The 23,082-nt window shown below is 39.2% G+C and overlaps 1 protein-coding gene across 4 annotated transcripts in view; it reads right to left on the bottom strand.

Moving 5' to 3' along the window:
* Window positions 1-23,082, bottom strand: part of LOC145360583 (adenosine kinase-like) — a 261,050-nt gene that overhangs the window by 230,150 nt on the left and 7,818 nt on the right. For 3 of the 4 annotated variants that reach the window (XM_080215917.1, XM_080215918.1, XM_080215920.1), the window contains exon 2: window positions 1,303-1,377. In XM_080215917.1, the coding sequence (XP_080072043.1) occupies window positions 1,303-1,377 (75 nt within the window). Of the gene's footprint in view, window positions 1-1,302; window positions 1,378-8,023; window positions 8,139-23,082 lie in introns of those variants that run through there. The other variant, XM_080215919.1, reaches the window with a different exon arrangement.

Below are 23,082 nucleotides of genomic sequence, written 5' to 3'. Positions count from 1 at the left end.
ATGAGAGATCAGTGTGAGATAAGCCACAATCTAATTCAATGGCGGAGCAGACTCGAAGGGCTGAATTTACTGACTTCTATTGCTAGTTCCCATGCTCCTAATGCCTTCTGAACTGTAATAATTAAGTTCGCTTCAATAAATATGAAATAAAAGAAGAACACACACATCTCTTACAGAACCTATTCACTATTTATAATTTGATTTAAAAAATAAAACAAAACTTCAATACAAATGACCATCATTTTCATCAATTTATATCATAGAAATTATTAAGACCAGAAATGATTCAAAGCATGAAAGCACACAAAAATCTCCAAATGAAATATTCTATTGCAACATTTTGTTTTTACACATCCCACATTATAAAAAATATCAACCTAGTAGCTGTTGCGCAGTCTTCCGGCATTCATGAGGGCTTTCCTGCGCAGAAATGTAAATGCACTACTCAAGTAAAATTCATAAACTCAACTGTAGCTGTAAATTTTACTTCACTGAAATTTACTGAAACTTCACTGAATGTTCGCGTAATGCTAAGTTTCGCGTAATGCTAAGTTTCGCGTAATGCTAAGTTTCGCGTAATGCTAAGTTTCGCGTAATGCTAAGTTTCGCGTAATGCTAAGTTTCGCGTAATGCTAAGTTTCGCGTAGAATTCTGTTGTCAACATCCACACTTTTTTTGCCCTTTGTTAAAATGATTAACCTTGTAAGCAGAGTCTAAGGATTAAGGCTTAATGAGCTAGATTCTTAATATGCAAGCAGGTGAAAGGTTGTCAGGGCAAGCAGGAATGTGGAATTGAGGTCACAATCAGATCAGCCATGATGGTGCTGAATGGCGGAGAAGGTTCAAGGGGCCGACTCTTGCTTTTAATACGTTTATATTTGATTTTAAAAGCCATGATGAATCGTGATATTTTATTCTGCCTTTATTAATTTCTTTCACTCTATAACCAAGAAATATTTTGAAAAGATATCCTGTGGTATTACTCTAAATAATTTGGACGCAATATTATTTCATAAGGATATGACTGTTGATCCATATGATGTCTAATAAATTCGCTAAGGTGGAGAGAATGTGTTAGAGGTTTTCCGGTGATAGGAAGTTCTCTGGATACTTTTGAAATGAATAGCTTTAATCCATTGAATCTGCTTTAATGTAATGTATAATTTTTAATTATTTTCATATTCACTTTACAGGCGCTAGACTCCAATTTCAAAATCCAATTGTAATCCATAACTTTTTTTTACATGATCCACAAATGATGTTGTTGACTCAAAATACAATCAAGATATCTTGAAAACTTACTTATCAAGGAAATCCTTGTCCACTACAGCACAGATGTCAAGAAGAGGGTTTCCCATTCCAAATAGCGCATTTTGTCTGAAAACAATGCACAATGTCACAATAAGTTTGCTATCACAGTACAGTGAAATAGGCACTCGTAACTTTCTCCAAAAATCAGAATTGGCAGTTGCTTGGATTCCCAATTTATCTATTGAAACGCTTGATCAGGAAACATTTTTATTGGCCACCCGCACAGGGAACTGTCTCTGAAGAAACCCTCATCACAATTAATCATTTTACATCACATTACTATTTTGGAAAAAAACACCATTTTGCCCTTGGGAGTAATCAGTTGCACTGGCTTTAGAATGCTCAATACAATCTTGTTGCATGTTAAATCATTTAAATATCAATTCCATCCAATTTCTAATTGAATTGGTTGGTATGGGTCCATTTTTTAGACCATCAAAAAGGCAAAGCACTTAAAATGAAAAAGGTTAACGTTAACACTAAGAATTGGCATCTAGGAATGACATTTAGGCAAAATTTAACAAGAGAAAAAACATTAGCAAGTGAATCCATCAATAAAGCTCCTACAATTGTAGCATAAAAACGTCTGATTCAGAGGAAACCTTAACAAATATAACAGTATATGTAATAAATACAGGTTCCTGCAAATTGCTTTGACATTTTCCTGTAGTGCCTGACTGTCAACATCATCTTTACGCAAATTTGTTACAGAACATGTTACTGACCATTACAGAAATCATGACTCTGAACCAGACATTAACCAAATAAGATCATTCCACTTTGCTACATTGTCAATTTATTACTAAAGCAAATACAGTCTTTTTCACTAAACTATGCCAAATAAACTCAATCACGACTTTAGACTTTTGTTTTTGGAGGATGTTGTGGAGCTAACTGGCACAAGGATGGTAGAACAGATGATTAATTTGGTAGAAACTGAAAACATTTCATTTCAAATTTAGGTCATTGCATTTTTGAAAACAAGAGTCAGTTCTAACATTCCAATGGAAGTTCGGTAAAAAAAAATGCAGAGATGGAATCATCATTATAAGAACATAAGAAATAGGAGCAGGAGTAGGCCATCTAGCCCTTCGAGCCTGCCCCGCCATTCAGTAAGATCATGGCTGATCTGAAGTGGCTCAGTTCCACTTTCCCGCTTTCTCCCCATAATCCTTAATCCCCTTGCCTACCAAAAACCTATCTACCCGCGTCTTAAATATATTTAGCGAAGTAGCCTCCACCACTTCAAACGGGCAGAGAATTCCAGAGATTCACCACCCTTTGAGCGAAGAAGTTCCTCCTCAACTCCATTCTAAACTGCCCCCCCCCCCTTATCTTGAGGCTGTGCCCCCTAGTCCTGCTGTCCTTCCTGAGCAGGCAGAACCTCTCCACCTCTACCCTATCCATCCCTTTCATCATCTTATACATCATCATCTTATCAGCCAAAAGGCTGATATGTAGAACAAGTATTCATTCAGAGAACTTCACAAGAATTTGCAGCTCCTTTGCTATTACTTGTATTATAACAATGTCAGTACTACTTGAGCACATACCCCAATTAACACACCTTGTGCAAACTAGGCACCACAAGTATGAGTAAGTCAAAATAAACTGAAAAAATCTTCAACTTAGGAACTTTGTCTTACTAACAAAGCAGTTTTATGTTATTAGCTTTAGTTGGTTGTACCTTTATGGGGTAAGTGAAATCTTGCAATGGGCTTAAACACACAACGTAGACTGAAGTTCCAGAGCTGAGCCAAGTGCCCATTGCAGAGGTAATACAATTTGGATGAAACATCAAATCAATCTTCTCTCAAAGATGGTGTATAACAATGCTCAACTATTCAAAACCTATTCATGACCTATAAACCAAGTCAGCTGCGTGATTAAATCATCTTTACTTGCCTTGACATTTGGAGCTGCAAAGCAAAGGAAGGGAAGTTAAGAGGCAAGAGAAAAGGAGGAAAATGGAGGGAGTAAAAGAGGCAGAATGAGAGAGAAAGAAGGAGTCAGCGAGAGAAAGAGAGGCAGAAAAAGCAGAGTAAATACAGGAAAGAGACCAAGCATAGGAAATGGAAATAGAGAAGGGAAAAACAGCAAGAAAGGTAAAATTGTAAGCTAAAGAGAAAATAAAAACATAGAATGATTTCTCACCTTCTATTCAGAAGAAAACTTAAGCTTACCCAGAACTTTGCTGCCTATATTTGGAATTTGTGCACAAAAAACATACACAGAAGATATTGATTTGATTTAAATCACGTAATTATTGTTTTTCCTCTGATACACGATGTTTGATTATGCCTGTTCAACTAAAACTTTGTAAATATACTTTGGAACAACAGGCCCTTGATGGTAAACAAATTGGCATCAAATGTTTTGACAGGAATGCTCTCATTCTGAATGTCACGTTCACAATAGCTTTTCTGGATATAATGAATTATCAAGGACAGTCACAATGTGGAGATGCCAGCATTGGACTGGGGTAAGCACAGTAAGAAGTCTCACAACACCAGGTTAAAGTCCAACAGGTTTATCTGGTAGCAGAATCCACTAGCTTTCGGAGCACTGTCCCTTCATCAAGTGAGTGGAAGTTCTATTCACAAACAGGGCATATAAAAACAAATTCAATTTACAAAATAATGAATGCAAGTCTTTACAGGTAATCAACTCTTAAAGGTACAAACAATGTGAGTGGAGAGAGCATTAAGCACAGGGTAAAGAGATATGTATTGTCTCCAGACAGGACAGTTAGTGAGATTTTGCAAGCCCAGATAAGTCATTATGGGGGTTACAGATAGCGTGACATGAACCCAAGATCCCGATTGAAGCCATCCTCATGTGTGGAACTTGGTTATCAGTCTCTGCTCAATGATTCTGTGCAGTCGTGTGTCATGAAGGCTGCCCTGGAGAACGCTTACCTGAAGATCAGAGGCCAAATGCCTGTGACCACTGAAGTGTTCCCCAACAGGAACAGAACAGTCTTGCCTGGTTATTGTCAATTGGCGATTGTCCCACGACTTGCCTGAATTACTGTGTTTATCAAGGGCAGTACAGATGACTAAAGATCTACAGAGATCTTGAGTTTTCACTGGCAATTTATCTGATTGTGACAAGAAGAAATGGTCTGATGATGGTTAAGTCTTTAGCCAGTGGAAAATTGGGACAAATATGTTTATTTCTTTATACGATTGTAGCTTAAACACAGTCCATCAAAATACTTCAAACAAATAAAAGATTTAGATTGCAAATTATAGTCGGTGTAGTTTTAAGTGCTGCTCTTCTAATATCCTAACGTGTACCACTCCCTGCTCATGGACTGATATTAGCTTACCATTAGGAGATGTGTGGAAATGATCTTAGATAGGTATGTTGCCAGACCTAAAAGTGGAATGCTGCATGGCATTTAACCAATATAACAAATTAAATCATAAGTGTACTGTATTGGGAATCGCAGAGCAATGTCCCATCCCTTCATGGTACGTGACATCAAATCATTGCTCAGTACAGTTCTTATGTAAAGCACTGTTGGGATTTGAGACGCTTGGAAAAATTCACTATGAATTTGCATCACTCCGTATCTTTCGCAGGAACATCTTTTGCCCAAGGTACTCATCTGCATGAGTTATTCATGAAGTCAAATTAGTAAAAAGCTTCAACAGTCTCCAATCTTTAAAACTGAAGTCCGAGATAGCAGGAAATACATTCTTTTTGAACGATTTTATAAAAATTTAAATCAATTTCTTTTTGACAATCTACTCTACACACAAGGTAATTCAAATGGAGCCCTAATATCACAACTATAATTATTTATTACGGAATTATAAAACAACAGATAATAGTTCAACTGTCATAAAATCCCAACAGTGCAAAAGAGACCAGTTGGCTCACTGAATCTGCGCCAGCTCCTTGGCAGATTATCTTACCTGGGTCCTCTTTAACATGGCCAATCCATCTAACCTGCACATCTTTGGCCAGTGGGAGGAAACCAGAGCACCCAGAAGAAACCCACACAGACGCAGAGAGAATGTGCAAACTCCACATAGTTACTCAGGGCCAGAATTAAACACAGGTCCCTGGAACTGTGAGACAGCAATGCTAACCACTGTGCCACCACATTATTAACAACAAGAATGTCAAACACTAAGACAGAGGAGTCATTGCTCACATCAACTCCACACTGGAAGCTATTTTAAAATATACGTCAATACATTTTAAGAAGCATTCAATCTATGAAACCATTCAAGCTTGCTGTTGTAGAACAATACGTCAACTGACCTTTACAAAAGCACAATCATTCTCACATCCATTATTCTCTAAGGATTTTTATTTTAGCTGACTGGTGGTGGAATCATGATGCTATCACTCCACAGATAACACGTAATGTCAAATCCATTGCAAGCTTTTAAACTAACCATTACATTCTGCAATATGCGATTGTTTAGTTAAACACTGCTTTGAAGCAATATTTTCAACGTCTCTTCAGAGTTGAAAATTCTACTGAAAGTGGAGTAAGTTGATCTCAAAGAGTCATTGATATTTTCAAAAAATCACAGCCATCCACAACTATATTTTAAAAAGGATTGAAATATTTTAAGAAGCTTAAGTATAATGCGTTATGTTCAGGTCTTTCAAATTATAACACACAAACAAACAAAACAGAAAATGCAGAAGAAACTCAGCAGGTTTAAACTTTTTCAAATTAGTGTCACAAGTAGACTTACATTAACACTGCAATTAAGTTACTGTGAAAATCCCCTAGTCGCCATACTCCGGCACCTGTTCAGGTACACAGAGAGAGAATTTAGCATGGCTAATGCATCGAATCAGCATGTCTTTCAGACTGTGGAAGGAAACCAGAGCACCTGGAGGAAACCTACACAGACACGGTGAGAACGTGCAAACTCCACAAAGACAGTGATCCAAGTGAACCCGGATCCCTGGCGCTGTGAGGCAGTAGTGCTAATCATTGTGCCACCCTGTTTCCACCCCCCCTGACAAATTCCAGCAATCGCAATATTTCGACTTTCTTTAAAAATATATTTGTTTGTTTGACACAGCTTCAGGGATTTATTTTAAAGTGATACTAGCTGCATTAATGAATTGGACATTTTTCCCATAGTTTTGGCTGGAAATAATTTCAGAGGAGTTCTTGAGTGAAGGTGTGATGGAGTTGAATTAAAAAACACAACTCAAAAGCAACTACTGCTCTACACTCACTAGACAGGGACTGTCTTTCCACAGGATAACTTCCCAATTTCTGTGCCATCATTTTGATTTGATTTATTACTGTTACATATTAACAAAGTGAAAAGTATCGTTTCTTGCCTGCTATACAGACAAAACATATCGTTCATAGAGAAGACAACAGAGTGCAGAATGTAGTGTTACAGTCATAGCTAGGGTGTAGAGAAAGATCAACTTAATGCAAGGCAAGTCATTCAAAAGTCTGACAGCAGCAGGGAAGAAGCTGTTCTTGAATCGGTTGGTAGTGATCGCAAACTTTTTGATCTTTTTCCCAAAGGAAGGTGCAAGAGAGAATGTCCGGGTGCATGGGTCCTTAATTATGCTGGCTGCTTTGCCGAGGCAGCGGGAAGAGTAGACAGAGTCAATGGACGGGAGGCTGGTTTGTGAGATGGATTAAACTACATTCAGGACCTTTTGTAGTTTCATATTATGGATATCAGAATGCCCCGTTTACCAACTGTTTCTTTAAAGCGACTCAGACAAGTTATGAATTTTAAATTCGGATATCTTGCTTAAAACAATGTCCTGCATTTTTGAAAATTAAAACATCGTACAACAGTAACAGAACAATTTCGTTTTGGTCAACATTGATGTTCCTTCAAATCGCACACTTTAATGGAACAGCAACTGTAACCTTTAAAAATCGCCATTTGGATCTCTTCCAAACCAAAAGTTACAGCGGAAAGATCAGCTTTTAAACTTCGGAAGCCACGAGATAACCAGCTTTAAAAGCACATCGTAGCGCAACATGATATAACTTCACGGGGGGTGGGAGGCCGTGGTAAAGGACGGAACAGACATTCGAGTTCAGAGTGAAGAAAGCAAAACCATAAGAAGTGAACATAACCCAAGATAATGAGGAAATAGTTTAACATCTCTACGATACAACTGTTATGTTTAAGCATGCAATTTCGGAATTCGGATCCCGTTTTGATCAGGCATTTAGACTTTGCAAGAGTATGGCCAAGATGCAGGAAAAGACAATGTAGAATGATTCCACCGTCAAAGAGAGGTCCCCTGAGCAGCAAACCCTGCAGAACTTGGAGATGCCATTCCCCCAGTGGAGGAATCACTAAGTTGTGAAAAGTGCGCAGCGAAACCTAACCCTTCTACCCACATGGAGAAGAGTAGCGTAGGGTAGTTGACACATGTGGAACCTTCAATGATTTTCATCATGGTCTGTCACTATCAGTATGCAAAGGGATCGTTCCTCTGTGCAACAGGTGCTTTAAGGCATACATCTCAAAAATGCCTGACATGAGACTGCGCATAAAATACACCGACTGTGGTTGCTGCAATATTTAATCAAGTGTGTGTCCACTCACTCGCTAACTGCATTCACAGCAACTGATATTGGCTGCAACTGCAAACATTCAAAGGGGGAAAGGCCACAAGACACAAAAAATGTTGTCAAATAAATGGAACACCGACCAAATTAATTGCGCGCATGTAATTAACAACTATTTACCTCAAGCACGTCATGGTTGATCGGGCTGCTGGATGCCGTATGAAAACAGTCTGAATGAATAAAACACACCTCAGCGGCTCTTGGCGATTCCAGCTCGTGTGTTTCAACGAACTGACATCCGTGAAAATGTATCAAACTAACCTGGAACCGGAAACCCCGCCCCCGCTGCTGCCCATTCATCCCCAGCCTCCATTCACAACATCGCAGCCTCCTGACACTGAGTGAATTGACAGGGCTCCCGTCCAATCAATTCCACGCCCTCGAACATTTCCACTTGAACGATCTGGGGTTGTTTGCAGTTTTTTTGAAAAACAAGCTCCTCGCAAGCCTGATCAAATTAAACGTTACTTCACTTTCACCCCGCGTGGAAAAAACAAAACATCCAGATGACAGAAAAGGCTGGTCGCTCATCAAAATGTATGGAAAATTCCATATTTCAGCAGTCTCACGCGAGGCTATCATGTGGCCTCAAACCATTGAATGGTAAAGCCTGCTTACAACTTTCATACAAATAGATGTTTACAGGCGAAAGCATGAAAATCCTCCGGGGTATTTGGAGAGACGCTCCAATACAAGTACCGAGCCGGAGATTTTCTTTTAAAATTCAGAGCAAAAACATGTTTTCAATGATGCAGTGAAAAACATTCAAGAAGCACATGTCTGTGTCCCCAAAATTCACCCTTACGCCAACAGGAATGTTTAAAAGTAAGCATTAGCATGAAATTATTCTGTACGATTTTGTGCAGTGAAAAACAAATAAACTTTCCCAAATTCTCTCCCCTCTCATTTGGAAGGCAACCACAAATTTGACAGTGAAAATTAGAGTTGTACAAGGAAGAAAGTTATGCTTTTCTCTTGAACAGTTTTATTTTATAACGTCAGTGAAAGCTGATGATGGTAGCAGAGCACAGAACAAAACACTTAATTCTGCAAATGTATTTGTCATTGTTGTGCAGATGCAAAGGCCTGTTTGTCGCGAAAGAAGTCATGACACCTCTAAAGAGGCCTGACACCGATTTGAGTTTCTACAAGGATATACATCAAGTTCACAGTGATACCTCCAAAGGCACTTCAATGTTTCATTTGGAAAGAACATTTACACAGATCTACTAGTCCATGAAGGATCCAGATTTTGAAAAAAACTTAATTTTTACACATCATAAATGTTTGGTGAACATTAACACGTTGTTTACACATTCATTCAACTTTGCAAGGGGTATTGAAGTATAAATGAGGTGATGTACCAGATTCAAGAGATAAGGAGACCCAGGATGAAAATATAATTATTAATTTGCTTTCTAAAAATTTGCTGGTGGAAGTCCATTTTTATTTTCCTTCAGCTATCCCATACTAACATCCATAGATACAAGCAATATGTGTTTTAAGCTGTTTGGCATTTCTCCCCACCAGACTCAACCAGAGATGGACATCAGGAACGTGAATGAATGCATCAATTTCTGTTACTCGGTACATAATAATAGACTTCCAGTCTCTCTGAGTGCTGCAATAGGGTGGCAACATAGTTAGAAGTGCTGCCTCATAGTGCCAGAGACCTACATTTGATTCCACATTTCTCACATTTAGGTAGCTGTGTGCCATTTGCATGTTCTGCCCCGTTCCCCTTAGTGCTCCCAAAATCTAAGGATATGGTTATGTGAATTGGCCACATTAAATTGCCTCTTCATGTCCAAAGATGTGTAGATTAAGTGGATTAGCCATGATAAATGTGCAGGGTTACAGGATAGGGTGGCAGGGAGGGCCTGGGTGTGAGTCTCTTCAAAGAGTCAGTATAAACATGATGGGCCAGATGGCCTCTTTCTGCACTGCAAGTATTCTATAAAATTATTTTGCTATGAAAGGACAGGATTAAGATTTTGCAAATTGCTTTTTTGGTAACGATAGAATGTAATAAAAAAAAGCAAAGCAAATTTTAGAAGTGTTTTATGCTTATAAATAAACTTAACTCAGCACCTAATTTATTTCTGAAATATGTGGGGATCTTTATATATAGACAAATAAGTCCTGACCAAATAATAATATTTGGCCCTCCTACTAGTAACATGCACATTTGTGCCACTATTCCATGTCTGCAAGTTGGACTTCAATATTTTCTGGATGGGGCTGAGAATAAGCATTTAATGAAGACACTGAAAGACTCAAAAGCCAATTCAATTGGAATGTTTAATCATGGTGTGTAATATCTATAAACGTCAGTTACTGAAAGATAAAACAATGAATGAATCATTTTCACAAAGAATCGTGATTTGTGGAGAAAATGTATATATGAGATCCTGTAGAACACACTGCTATGACAACCAAGATTTGACTTTTCACTGAAACGCCAATCAGCACCATCTAGTGTATCACAACAATAACAGCAATTTAGACATTTTATTATGGGATTTTCCAGTATAAAAACTTGGGACTTTTAATTGGAATATGCAACACACGTAATTTAAGAATTAGACAGCTATATGTTTGTGTATTGTTCAAAGGCAGCTTCCTTTCATTTCTCCATGGAATACAATTCTGTGCTTGAATTGCAGGCCCAGGTTTAAATGTCTGGGGCTAGTAACCACCCTCCGTTTTCTCTTCAAAACTGATCACAATTGAACAGAGTCCTATTTTATCACCATCAGTACAGTAATCTGTCAGTCAAACATTTCATAGATAATCGTAGAATCCCTGCAGTATAGGAGGTGGCCATTCGGCCCATCGAATGTACTAACCACAATCCCACCGAGGCCCAATTCCTGTAACCCCATGCGTTTACCCTGGTTAGTTCCCCTGACCCTAAGGAGCAATTTAGCATGACCAAGCCACCTAACCTGCACATCTTTGGACTGTGGGAGGAAATCCATGCAGACACGGGGAGAATGTGCAAACTCCACACAGACAGTCATCCAGGGCTGGGATTGAATGCATGTTTCTGGTGCTGTGCGGAAGCAATGCTAACCACCGTGCTGCCCTTTTGTAACCACATGGCCCTGACTTAGATCAACAAAACTATTCATTGATAGTATCAAGGAATTTGGAAATAAAGCAGATTATAGTTGAGGTACCAATCAACCATGATCAAATTGAATTGGATAACAGAATCAAGGAACTGAATGTCCAATGGTTTCTGTGCAAGTTATTTTCCCCTTAACTGCCCAGTTCTTCAGAATGCAGGCACAAATTTATGTACAATATATAGTTTCCACAGTGAAAAGGAAAATCTTATTTCCAGAGTAAGCAAAAAACCATGGAGCATTCTCTTACAAACCTTTCCAAATCCTTTTAGCTGTCAGACTCACCGTGAGCAGGACCTTGGAAGTACTAGTCTAAATACAAAAGACTAACACCAACCATTTGTCTATTAAACTTCAAAGCTCTCTCAAGTATGAAAAATAAAAGTGAGTCATTTTCTTACACACCCAATCTCTCAGAGCAGCTGCCAATTTAGAGAATCCTTCTAATATTTAGTGTCAAATTGACCTTAAATATGCCTCTTGGAAAATATTCTCCAGAAAGTAGCAGAATATTCATCTTAAATGACAGAGCATGCAAAACACAACTCCACATTCACTCAAACATTAGAGCAGTGATTCGGACTCAGAACTGTCCATGGCTCACAGGCAACAACACATCAGCTCATGATGGTACAGTAGTTATTATGTTGCCTCATAGTGCCAGTACCCCGGTTTTGGATGACTGTGTGGAGTTTGCACTCTTCCAATGTTTGCATGGGTTTCCTCTGGGTGCTCCGATTTCCTCCCACAATTCAATGATGCGCAGGTTAGGTGGAATGGCTATGCTAAATTGTCCCTTATTGTCCCAAAATACGTTTGTTAGGTGGATTAGCCACGGTAAATACTCAGGGTTAGAGGAATTGAGCGGAAGGAAGGACCAGGGTAGGATGCTCCTTGAACGTATCGGCTCAGGCTTGGTGGGCCGGATGGTCTCTTTCTACACTAAGAACTCTATAGTTCTATGTACCATTAAATCAAAGTTTTTTCTCCAAGTTATAGACAGTATACAATCAAATCCAAGCCTTGGTTCAACCAAATTAATTTCCTCTTCTTTGTTCCCCCACCAAGAAATCAGTTATCTGGAACCCTCACCATGAGCTCAACTCTGCTTTTTGAAAGATAGCAACACAAGTTGGTCATTTAGACCCTGAAGGCTGTTTCGCCATTCATGAGATCATGGCTAATCAGTCATCTAACTCCACCTGCCTGAGTTTACTCCATGTCTCTTAATAGCTTTGGTTAATAGAAATTTATCACTCTCAGATTCAAAATTAACAATTGATCTTGCACCAATTACCATTCGTGAAAGAGACTGGCAAGCTCCTACTATTCTTCCAGATTTTCTGAGCATATCCCTTACACTCTTGGACAGCATCCAAGCTTTGGCGACTGTGAAATGCTCCGAATCTCCTTGTTTCCCATTGGCAACTTTCTTGCTTCCTCAGTTTCATCAATTCACTTACAGTAGCTGTCTCCCATGATCATTCTGCTTATACTCCCCCTACTCTCCAAATCTAATGTCCAATGTTTTACTCTGTTTGGTTCTTACTTATCATTCTCATCATTTTGCGAACAACCTCCAGTTCCTACCCTCAGCATTTCCTCCACTAGAATCTTATAACTACTTCTTCCTGTTTTACTTCATCTTCAGTTTCACCTTTTCCAACATTGATGGTATGCAGCACTCTGAGCCTTGGGTCATGGCAACTGAAAATAAAATCTCCACTTATTCCATCTCAATAAAAACGACGGACGAATTAACCGATAAGGTAAAAGCTAAAACCAAAGCCAAAATAAATAACAGACAATAAAGGAAAGGTTTATAAAAGAGGCTACTAAAGAAGTTATAGCAAAAAAATTAGAAAAACAAAGAGGAAAGATGCACATAAATTATTAAGGAATTATTAAAAGCATTCTGCCAGCATAGCAATAACAAATGAAAAATCAAGATAGGGATATGCCCACTAAAGGGTGCCCAAGATAACACTCTGGTAATGACAGTGAAATGACAAAAATATTGAAATATTTACCAAATTTACTGATGTAAGGGAAAGACTAATCAAGGGTAATGCAGTAGCAAATACATTTGGATTTTCAGCAGCCTTTTGCTTAGGTACTACCAAGTTGATGCATATAATTAGCATCAGAATGTCAAAAGGACAACAAAATCAGAATATATAGCCAGCTGGCTACTAAACATAAAACAGGCAAGATAGCTGGTCAGGCTGATAATAGATAGGTAGTAGTTTCCACAGGGATTGGCGCTGGCATCACAAATAACTTTAATAGTTTACTCTTAAGAAGCAGCTGCACATTTTGAAAATTTGTGGACCTATTTGGACTGAATACCAAGGAAGAATGTAACAAAATACAATGAAACATGAATAAACTTGAAGAATGTTTCTTCAAGAATAGGCAATAGATAAATAAGCATGTGTTTGTGCATTCTCTAATACCAGAAGTTAAAACAGTGGTCATTTTTGTTTTATCTGCAGTAAGCATTGGGCTTTGAGTGGGATTTATGACCTTGCTTTTGCAGTCTTCTGTTGCACGATGTATGCAGTCTTCATCCACTGATGGGCTGCCAGATGGCTACACACATTCTAAAAATGTATCACCCTGGAACTGACACCCACCCCCTATATACTGACCAATGGAATACATTTCTGAGAACTCAAGAGTTAAAATAAACCTGAAAACTTATGCAGTTTTTAAATATGGCTCTATTTTAGCAGATTATGGTATAATATTTCCATCTCATTAAAAAGGCAAAATTAAACAGACTGCCATATAAAAATTTGGCATATTAATGGGTGGAAATATCATGCTATATGAAAGAAAAACAGTTAATTGGGTGGATTGTTGATTGTGTACATTTTAAGGAAAAATTGAACCAAACTTCAATCAGTGAAAAAAATCAGAAAATGCCTGCAGGATACTACCAATCGTCACAAACATTATCAAGTTCCGAACAGTGAAACAAAATCTTCAAAAATGAGAGTTTGCAGAGAGCTTTGCTTAAGAAGAAATAATGTCAGGCATCATCATCCTATCTCTTAAAGTAACTTGCTTCATTTTAATTACATAAATTTAGGTTATGTTTATACTGGTGGAGACAGCATTGATTGGATGATTGCTTGAACATATACGAAGAGACATTTATTGACAGTGGTGGATAAGTGAAATTATGAGCTATACACTTATAATGTCTCTTTGAATTAATCTAAAACAGAGTAAAACTTGACTTCTACTTCAACTGGCAGGCAGGAGTTTAACAAATATATATAATTCCTTCTTTGAATTCTCAGCTGAACTTACAACTTTTTATTTCAGTTTTTAATTCAACAGAATTACCCAGAATTAGTTACTGTCGTCTGTACGGCATGCCAAGTGGCACAGACATTCCAAACCTTCTGATCACAGCAATATTAGATGACCTTGTAATTGAAGTCCTGGTTAAGGCAGTCTTTAATATTGTCTAATGCTTTTTTTTGCTATTGGACTGCTGTTCTTTCGTAAATCCTTCCAGTGATGGTTAGGCATTCCAATCCTTCTGCACAAACAAGGTGTCCAAGAGCTCCATTTGCCTCAAAGTGCCCCAAGATAGGATACTGACCTTCCAGCAACACCTAAAGACAACTGAAATCAAGGATAAGTCCAGAAACATCATGATTGCCAAACTTGCCAGCTCAACATGGGATACTGCTAGAACCATCCTCTGAACCTCAGCACTTGCATACTCAGTAGCAGAATGCATGTGATGGTCAAAATCATCACATGCACAGAGTTGACACCCAGCTGAATGCTACCATGCATATCATTACTCATACGCTATATTCAACACCACTACCTTAACTCTGTCTTGGCAGAATGAAAATCTGAGTAGATCAGAGATCTTAATTTAATAGTTTAATTTACATGGAAGTCTTATGTGGGAGTCATCTTGATGGGAGTTGTATTTGAGTGGGCTAAATAGACTAGCAGGAAGTGACAGGTGGGGGGGCTTTGCAAATATTTTCTATCATTTTGTGGGTTGTTGCAAGTCAGCAGGTACTGACTCCACATATCCACCAACTTGCAACAACTCAAAATGATAGAAAGTTTACCAACATCCCCCACCTGCCACTTCATGCTAGTTTATTTAGCCCACCCAAGGTACAACTCCCATCAAGATGACTGATCTGGAAAAATCTCCCACACAGGTCTTCAATGCAAGTTAAACTATTAAATTAAGATCTTTAACCTAAATTCCACCTGGACAAATGAATGGGAATCATTGGATATGGCAAACTAGTACCTGGTCTCAAACCTAACCCAACAACTGTCAGGTATCAACCTTGCAAGAAAAGAGACTGGACCACCCTCAACAGGTTCAGCACCAGCCACAACACCTGCTTGGCCAACCTCCACAGATGGGGCATAAGTGCCAGTCCCCATGTGCCTTGACAGCAAAATGTGCACCATGTTATAGAAGTGTCTAATCCACAGACAATACAGAAAGACCAAAAAAAAACTGCTTGGCTTAGGGACTTTGCATTCGCTAAATAATTTGCCTTCTTCTGATATTATTCAAGAATTCTCCTCTTCTTTTAGCCTCATTCAGTACTTCTTTGTTAGTTCCTTTCTCAACCCAGCTTCATCTTAGAATCCCTTTTAAGCTTCAAAAGGTTCGTTTTCTTTCCTTTCTCCTTCCCAATGCTCCAAGTTTCATATACATAAGCCATTACTGACCAGACATAATATTTTGTACCTTTTCTGCATGATTCATGAAGCTGATAATTTGATGCATCTTGTATTCTATTGCACCAGGTTTATTTGGAAAAGTCATAAAAAGTTAGATCTTCAGAGATAATGTCAGTGTTGTAGATTTTGTCAGTATTTTAGTTCCTAATCTGCTATTCCCTCAATAACCGCTTTTGTTATTTCATCAGTCCCTGGTGCTTTCTCATTCTATTTCCTCAATGCAAGTTCCACTTCTGGCAAACTTTCTGGGTCTCTCTTCATTTTTGATTGATGGTTGAGGTCCCTTGTCATCATTATACAATTCTTCGATGCATTTATTCCATCTTTCCCTTTTCTATTAGAATTGAACCATCCTTTGCTTTGAAACATCGATTGGAGCCACAAGCTGTTTCATGAACAAGTAAAAGTTGATGAGGGCTGAGATTTTATCGCCTCAACTGAAATGCATATGTCATGCAGCCAATTTTCTTTCTCCTTTACGCACTTCCTCTTTATCTCTCAGTTCACTTAGTTATAGTCTGATTATTTCACTTTTCTCTTTTTCTTCCATCAATTCCATGATTTCTTTTGTTAACTATTTTTGCTTGAAATTCTGTTTTTGACAGAATTAGTACAGCGTAACATACAATTACAATAGCAGATTGCCTTCACACAACAAAAACAGAAAATGCTGGAAAATCTCAGCAGGTCTGACAGCATTGGTGGAGAGAATAGAGCTAACGTTCTGAATCTGGATGACCCTTGGTCAGATCGCCTTTCATGGGTCTAGCCATCGTTAGACAATTCTGAAATTGGTATATTTGAACACGTCTTCCCAATAAAAATGCATCATACTTAACACTGAGATACTGTTAGATTATTAAACATAAACCAAATTTGTATAGAAGCCAGGTGGTTACCAGGCGCTGGGCTGAAATAATCATGCACGGATTTTTTTTTGGGTGAAGGGAAAAAACATGGTCATTTATTTTTATTGTAACTTCTGGTTCTTTTACTGAACCATAAACTCATTTGTACTGCTGATATCAATGAGATTAGAAAACTGCAGGCAACAAGGGTTTTGAAAACAGAGGTCTGCAATTCTGTAGGAGCCTGCAAGTTGGACTCAGAAACCCAGAGTGCTGACTAGTAAACTGAAAATCAATTGTTGAGCAAAAGGTGACTTGTGCACCCACAGCTGACACTCAAGTGCATAATTCAGGTAACACTGTATGATCAGAGGTGCTGCCTTTCCAAAAAGCTATTAAACCTGCTCAGGTGGATATAAAAGATCCCATAACATTATTGTGGAGAAAAGCTGGGGAGTTATTCCTGCTGCCCTGGCCAATATTTTATCTCTCAATAAACTTCAAAACATAACTTATCTAGTCATTATCACATTGCTGCTGTGGGAACTTGTTGAGCATAAATTAGCCGCTGTGCTTCCTGCATTATGTGGAGATGCCAGTGTTGGACTGGGGTCATCACAGTAAGAAGTCTCACAACACCAGGTTAAAGTCCAACAGTTTTATTTGGTAGTGTCACTCCTTCAGGTGAGTGAGGAGTTGACTTCACAAAGGTCATATATGGACACAAACTCAGTTTATAAGATAATGGTTGGAATGCGGCCTTCATGACACACAACAATGCAGATTCGCTCAGCAGAAACTGATAGCCAAGTTCCGTATATGAGGACAGCCTCAACTGGGATCTTGGGTTCATGTCACACTGTCTGTAATCTCAAAGACTTGTCTGGGCTTGCAAAATCTCACTAACTGTCCTGGCTCGAGACAATACACATCTCTTTAACCTGTGCTTAACCCTCTCTCCACTCACATTGTCTGTATCTTGAAGACTTGATTACCTGTAAAGACTCGCATTCCAACCATTATGTTGTAATAGAGCTTGTGTCTTTATATGTCCTGTTTGTGAACACAACTCCTCACTCACCTGAAGGAACAACACTCCAAAAGCTTGTGCTACCAAATAAACCTGTTGGACTTTAACCTAGTGTTGTGAGACTTCTTACTGTTCCTGCATGACAACAGTGACTGCATTTCAAAAGTATTTCAGTAGCTGTAAAATACTTCAATACTTCTTTCTTTGATTCCCGCAATTTTAGCAGGACAGCCTCAATGGCGTTTCAGAATTACTGAAAACATTGGTTCCTATGTCATTGGATGCCCCCCTCACTCTGGCTAGCCACCCAAAACATGGTAGTTGCACATTTATCAATTAGAAAGCAGTTTTTTTTTGTTTACTTTATTCCAATCCAATCAAGTCAAATTAAAGCCAATTCAGAGTCCCAACAAGTTGGGACATTCCCGATCCAAGCTGACAACTCAGGGCTCTCACCTCCTGTCTTGGGCTTGATCTACATGATCCAAGCTGATTGGAGTAGGTGTAGCTCCTCCAAGGCTTGATCTAATTTGCATCTTAGCTAAAAGGCCGAGATGCCGAGCAGTTTTTTTGCTTTACTACTTGCACTCTTCCCAGTGAATGCATACCCATAGCAACCTGATATTGCCCTTTCAAGCACAGGAAGCCCTCCCTTTACCTGCTACTAACCGCAAGAGATATAATATTCCATCCCAAAGTTATGACTGAAAAGATTGCCATGGTACACCCAGCTGGTAGCAGATTCATTATTTTACCCACTTTCCTTCAGTAGCACAATGGTTAGCACTGCTGCCTCACAGCACCTGGGACTTGGGTTCAATTCCGAGCTTGGCTCATTATCTCTGGTGTTATTTGCAAGTTCTCCCCGTGTCTGCATGTCTTTCCTCCAGATGCTCCGGTTTCCTCCCACCGACCAAAGACCAGCTGGTTAGATGCATTGGCCATGCTCAATTCATCCTCAGTGTACCCAAACAGGTGCCAGGGTATGACAACTAGGGGATTTTTACAGTAACTTCATTGCATAAATTAACTTTATTTTAACCTTGCTTGATTGTGGTGAGTGCAGCAAAGTAGCATGTAGCAACTATTTTGTTTTCCGATTAGCCATTCCTGGAGGAAATCAAACTTAGAACTCCAGAACAAAACAAATTTGATCACTGGCACACAAAGCAGACAAAGTACACAATGGGAAATCATTAACTACCGGCTCCTACCTGCAGAGGGCAGCACTCTTCATCGACAAAGCACCTGGCTTCATATTTGGTGTGAAAATTATTTTAAACTTTTTTATTGATCATCCCCAATCATCCGCCTTATTAATTTCTGCATATTATAGCTCAATTCCCCATTTTTTCATTAATCATTTGCCTTTTTGACTTGGTCTTTGCAAGTATTTTTTATTCAGTTAATGATTTCCTACTATTTACTCATTTGTGTACCTTTCCCATTTCCCTATCTTCCAGTTACCATTTCCCTTTTCAGACTTTAACATTGAATATTGTTTATAATTCTTTGATCAATCATTTTGCTGTTTTCTGATTAACCATTTCTCATTTCAGACTTGGTCTCTGCATGCATTCTTTGGCTTTTTCAATGAATCGTTTTCCATTCATGAATCATTTCATAGACGATATCTCCGTACGAATCATAGAAACCCTACGGTGCAGGAGGCCATTCGGCATATCGCATCTGCACTGACAACAATTGCACCCAGGCCCTATCCCTGTAACCCAACATGTTCACTCCACTAATCCCTGTCACCTACACATCCCCTGGACATTAACGGACAACTTAGCATGGTCAATGCACCTAACCCACACATCTTTGGACATGTTAACAGAAATGTTGCACAGCACCAGCAACAAGCTTCATATTAAGTAAAACCAAAATAATATGTTTAAGTATATAGCTAATTTTTATGCAGAAAAAAAAGTTGGTTATTGGGGTTTTTTTTTTAAAATCGAGATGGAGGTGGGGTACTCAGAAGCAAAACAGTTGAGAGTGCTGCACAATAAACTGGGGAAGAAAAAATTTATGATATTCTTTGATCAACCAAAAGCTCCTAACCTATAACACAATGTACTGGAATCCATGCAGTCAATAAATGTTCTTAGTTGTACAGTATTGCCCTTATGTTTAAATACTCTTAGAACACACCTAGCTACCTGTTAAACATGTGTATCGTAACCAAAATACACAAGATTCAATCTACCATAGATGAAACGTAATGTGAAGTACAATAAAAATTGTCTGATGTAGTTAACTCAATAAATTAGAACCTTTAATGATGCAATGCTGGAGCAGCCCCAGCTTTTACCATTATTCAACACATTCAGAGTTGCTGTTGATGTGGATAAGGGTAAAGAGTGCGGGGTGAATGAACTATTGGCTTCTTCCTTTGGACTCATGGTGAACTATATGATGACATCAACAAGTTCCATCCCACCATCAGACTCAGCATGGATTACTCTCCGGAATCTGCTGTATTCATGCATCTCCAGTAAGGATAGTCACCTCAGCAACTCACTGTAGCGCAAGCCCACGGATAACCTCATGAGGTCCACTTCTCCAGCTTCCACCCTAAACATGTTGAAGAAGCCATCCCTTATGGACAAGCCCTCCGTATACAAAGGATCTGCTCAAATGAGAAGGATTGCAACAGACACCTCCAGATGCTGAAAGATGCCCTCATAAGAATAGGATATGACACTTGACTCGTCGATCAACAGTTCTGACGTGCCAGTGAAAAATCGTACCGACCTCCTCAGAAGACAAACACGGGACACGGTGGACAGAGTACCCTTCGTCATCCACTATTTCCCCAGAGCGGAGAAGCTACACCTTCTCTGGAGTCTTCCACATGTCATTGATGAATTCAAACATCTCACCAAGGCCATCCCCACACCCTCACTTCTTGCCTTCAAACAACTGCACAACCTCAAACAGACTATTGTCCTCAGCAAACTACCCAGCCTTCAGGAGAACAGTGACCATGACACCACACAATCCTGCCACAGCAACCTCTGCAAGGCTTGCCAGCTCATCAACACGGATGCCATCATCTAACATGAGAACACCATCCACCAGGTACACAGTACATACTCTTGCAACTTGGCCAACGTCGTCTACCTGATAAGCCGCAAGAAAGGATGTCCTGAGGCATGACACATTGGGGAGACCATGCAGACGCCATGACAACAAATGAATGAACACTGCTCGACAATCACCAGGCAAGACTGTTCTCTTCCTGTTGGCAAACACTTCAGCAGTCACGGGCATTCAGCCTCTGATCTTTGGGTAAGCATCCTCCAAGGCAGCCTTCACGACATGACAGTGTAGAGTCGCTGAACAGAGACTGACAGCCAAGTTCCACATATATAAGGATGGCCTCAATCAGAATCTTCAGATCGCGTCACACTATTTGCAACCCCCATGACTTGCCTGGGCTTGCAACATCTCACCTTCTGTCCTGTCTGGAGACAACATACATCTCTTTAACCTATGTTTAATGCTACCTCCACTCACACTGTCTGCACCTTTAAGACTTGATTAGCTGTAAACACTCACATTCTAATCAGTATTCTGTAAACTGAGTGTGTCTTTATATGCCCTCTTTGTGATCAGAACTCCCCACTCACCTGACAAAGGGGCAGAGCCCCGAAAGCTAGTGGCATTTGCTACTAAATGAACCTGTTGGACTTTAATCCGGTGTTGTGAGGCTTCTTACTGTGTTTACCCCAGTCCAATGCCGGCATCTCCAATCATTGCTTTCGCAGTGCCAGGGTTAAGGACCTCTTGTGGCTGGAGGAGTGCTTTGAGGAAAGTGGGGGAGGGTCCAACTATCATGATCAATATAGGACCCGATGACAAATCGTTTCGTGGGGCACGGACAACATTACTGGGAGAGAAGAAGCTGTTCCTCTCAGAAGGGCTCCACCCAAATTGGCCTGTGATAAGTATCCTGGCAAATCATATGACTAAGACTGAAGATAGGACCTTAAACTAAAAAGTTTAAAGGTGGGTGGATGGGAAGGTGTGTTCAAGTGAGGGGAAATTTATAAATCTAATGAAAAAAGTCAAAGTTAGAAGGCAGCAGAGAAATTTGGATAAAGGTAGGAGGAGTGCCAGGAAGGAACAAAAAGTTCAATGGTAATAATGCAGTGAGTGTCAAATCTGTGAAAAATATAAAAAGTTAGAACTAAATGTACTTTGCCTGAAAGCATAAAGCAATTGTAAGTAGCTAGATGAATTACTGGCACAAATAGAGTTAAATGTGTTTGATGTAATAACCATTACAGAAAGTTGGTTGCATGGTGACTAAGGTTGGAACTAAATACTCCAGGGTATTTGATGTTTTGAAAAAAGACAAAATGGAAAAGGAGTGAAGGTAACAGTTGACATGGGGACACAAGTGACAAAGAATCTTAGCATGGAAGAAAAGGAAGTCGAATTAGTATGGTAGAAATCAGAAGTAATAAAGATCATAGAATCCCTGCGCAGAAGGCAGCCATATGGCCCATCGAACCTGTAACAATCCCACCCAAGCCCTATTCCGGTAATTGCATGTATTAATTGCTAATCCCCTGACACTAATGGGCAATTTAGCATGGCTAATCAACCTAACCCACACATCTTTGGACAGAAAGGGGAAACCAGAGCACCTGGAGTAAGACACGTGGTGAACATGCAAACTCCATATCATCACTCAAGACTGGAATTGAACCTGAGTCTCTTGCACTGTGAAGCAGCAGTGCTAACCACTGTGACACAAACCATTGGTGAGTATTGTTTACTGATCCCCGACCAGAAGCTATAAGAGGGACTTGCAACAAAGGCAATGCAAAAACCATAGGGGACTTTAATCTTCACACAAACTGAAGGAGTTAGGAGGACTGGTTCATGAATGCATTCAAAACAATTTCCTAGACCAATGTGTCATGGAACTGACCAGGAAGAGACTATTCAAGATTTTGTTTGTGTAATGAGGATGAGTTAATTCATAATTCAATAGAAATGGATCCTCTGGAAAAGAGTAATCATTACAGAATTTCATCTGGAGCTTGACAGTAATATACAAATCCAAAACTAGTTAAAGTCTATTACATAGATATGGGGGGCAAGTTGGCTGAGATAGATTGGGAAGTCATATTAAAAAGTATGATGGTAGACAAATAATGGCAAGCATTTTAAAAATCATGATTCTCATGATCTATATTCCATTGAGAATTAAAAATTCCACAGGGAAGAAATCCACAAAGGGGTTAAGGATAGCATTGGTAAAACAGGCTTATAATATTGCCAACTGGAGTAGTAACCCTGGGAATAGGAAGAGTTTTAAATACCAGTAAAGGATCACCAAAATATGATAAAAGGGGGAGAAAATGAAGTATGAGGTTAACCAGCTAAAAATATAAAAACACATGCAGG

This window comes from Carcharhinus amblyrhynchos, chromosome 31 (assembly GCF_965287045.1).
Source record: "Carcharhinus amblyrhynchos chromosome 31, sCarAmb.v2.hapA, whole genome shotgun sequence".
In the NCBI taxonomy this organism is placed as follows: domain Eukaryota; kingdom Metazoa; phylum Chordata; class Chondrichthyes; order Carcharhiniformes; family Carcharhinidae; genus Carcharhinus; species Carcharhinus amblyrhynchos.
Note: the sequence above shows the minus strand (reverse complement) of the source record. Positions and strands in the feature narration are given on the sequence as shown.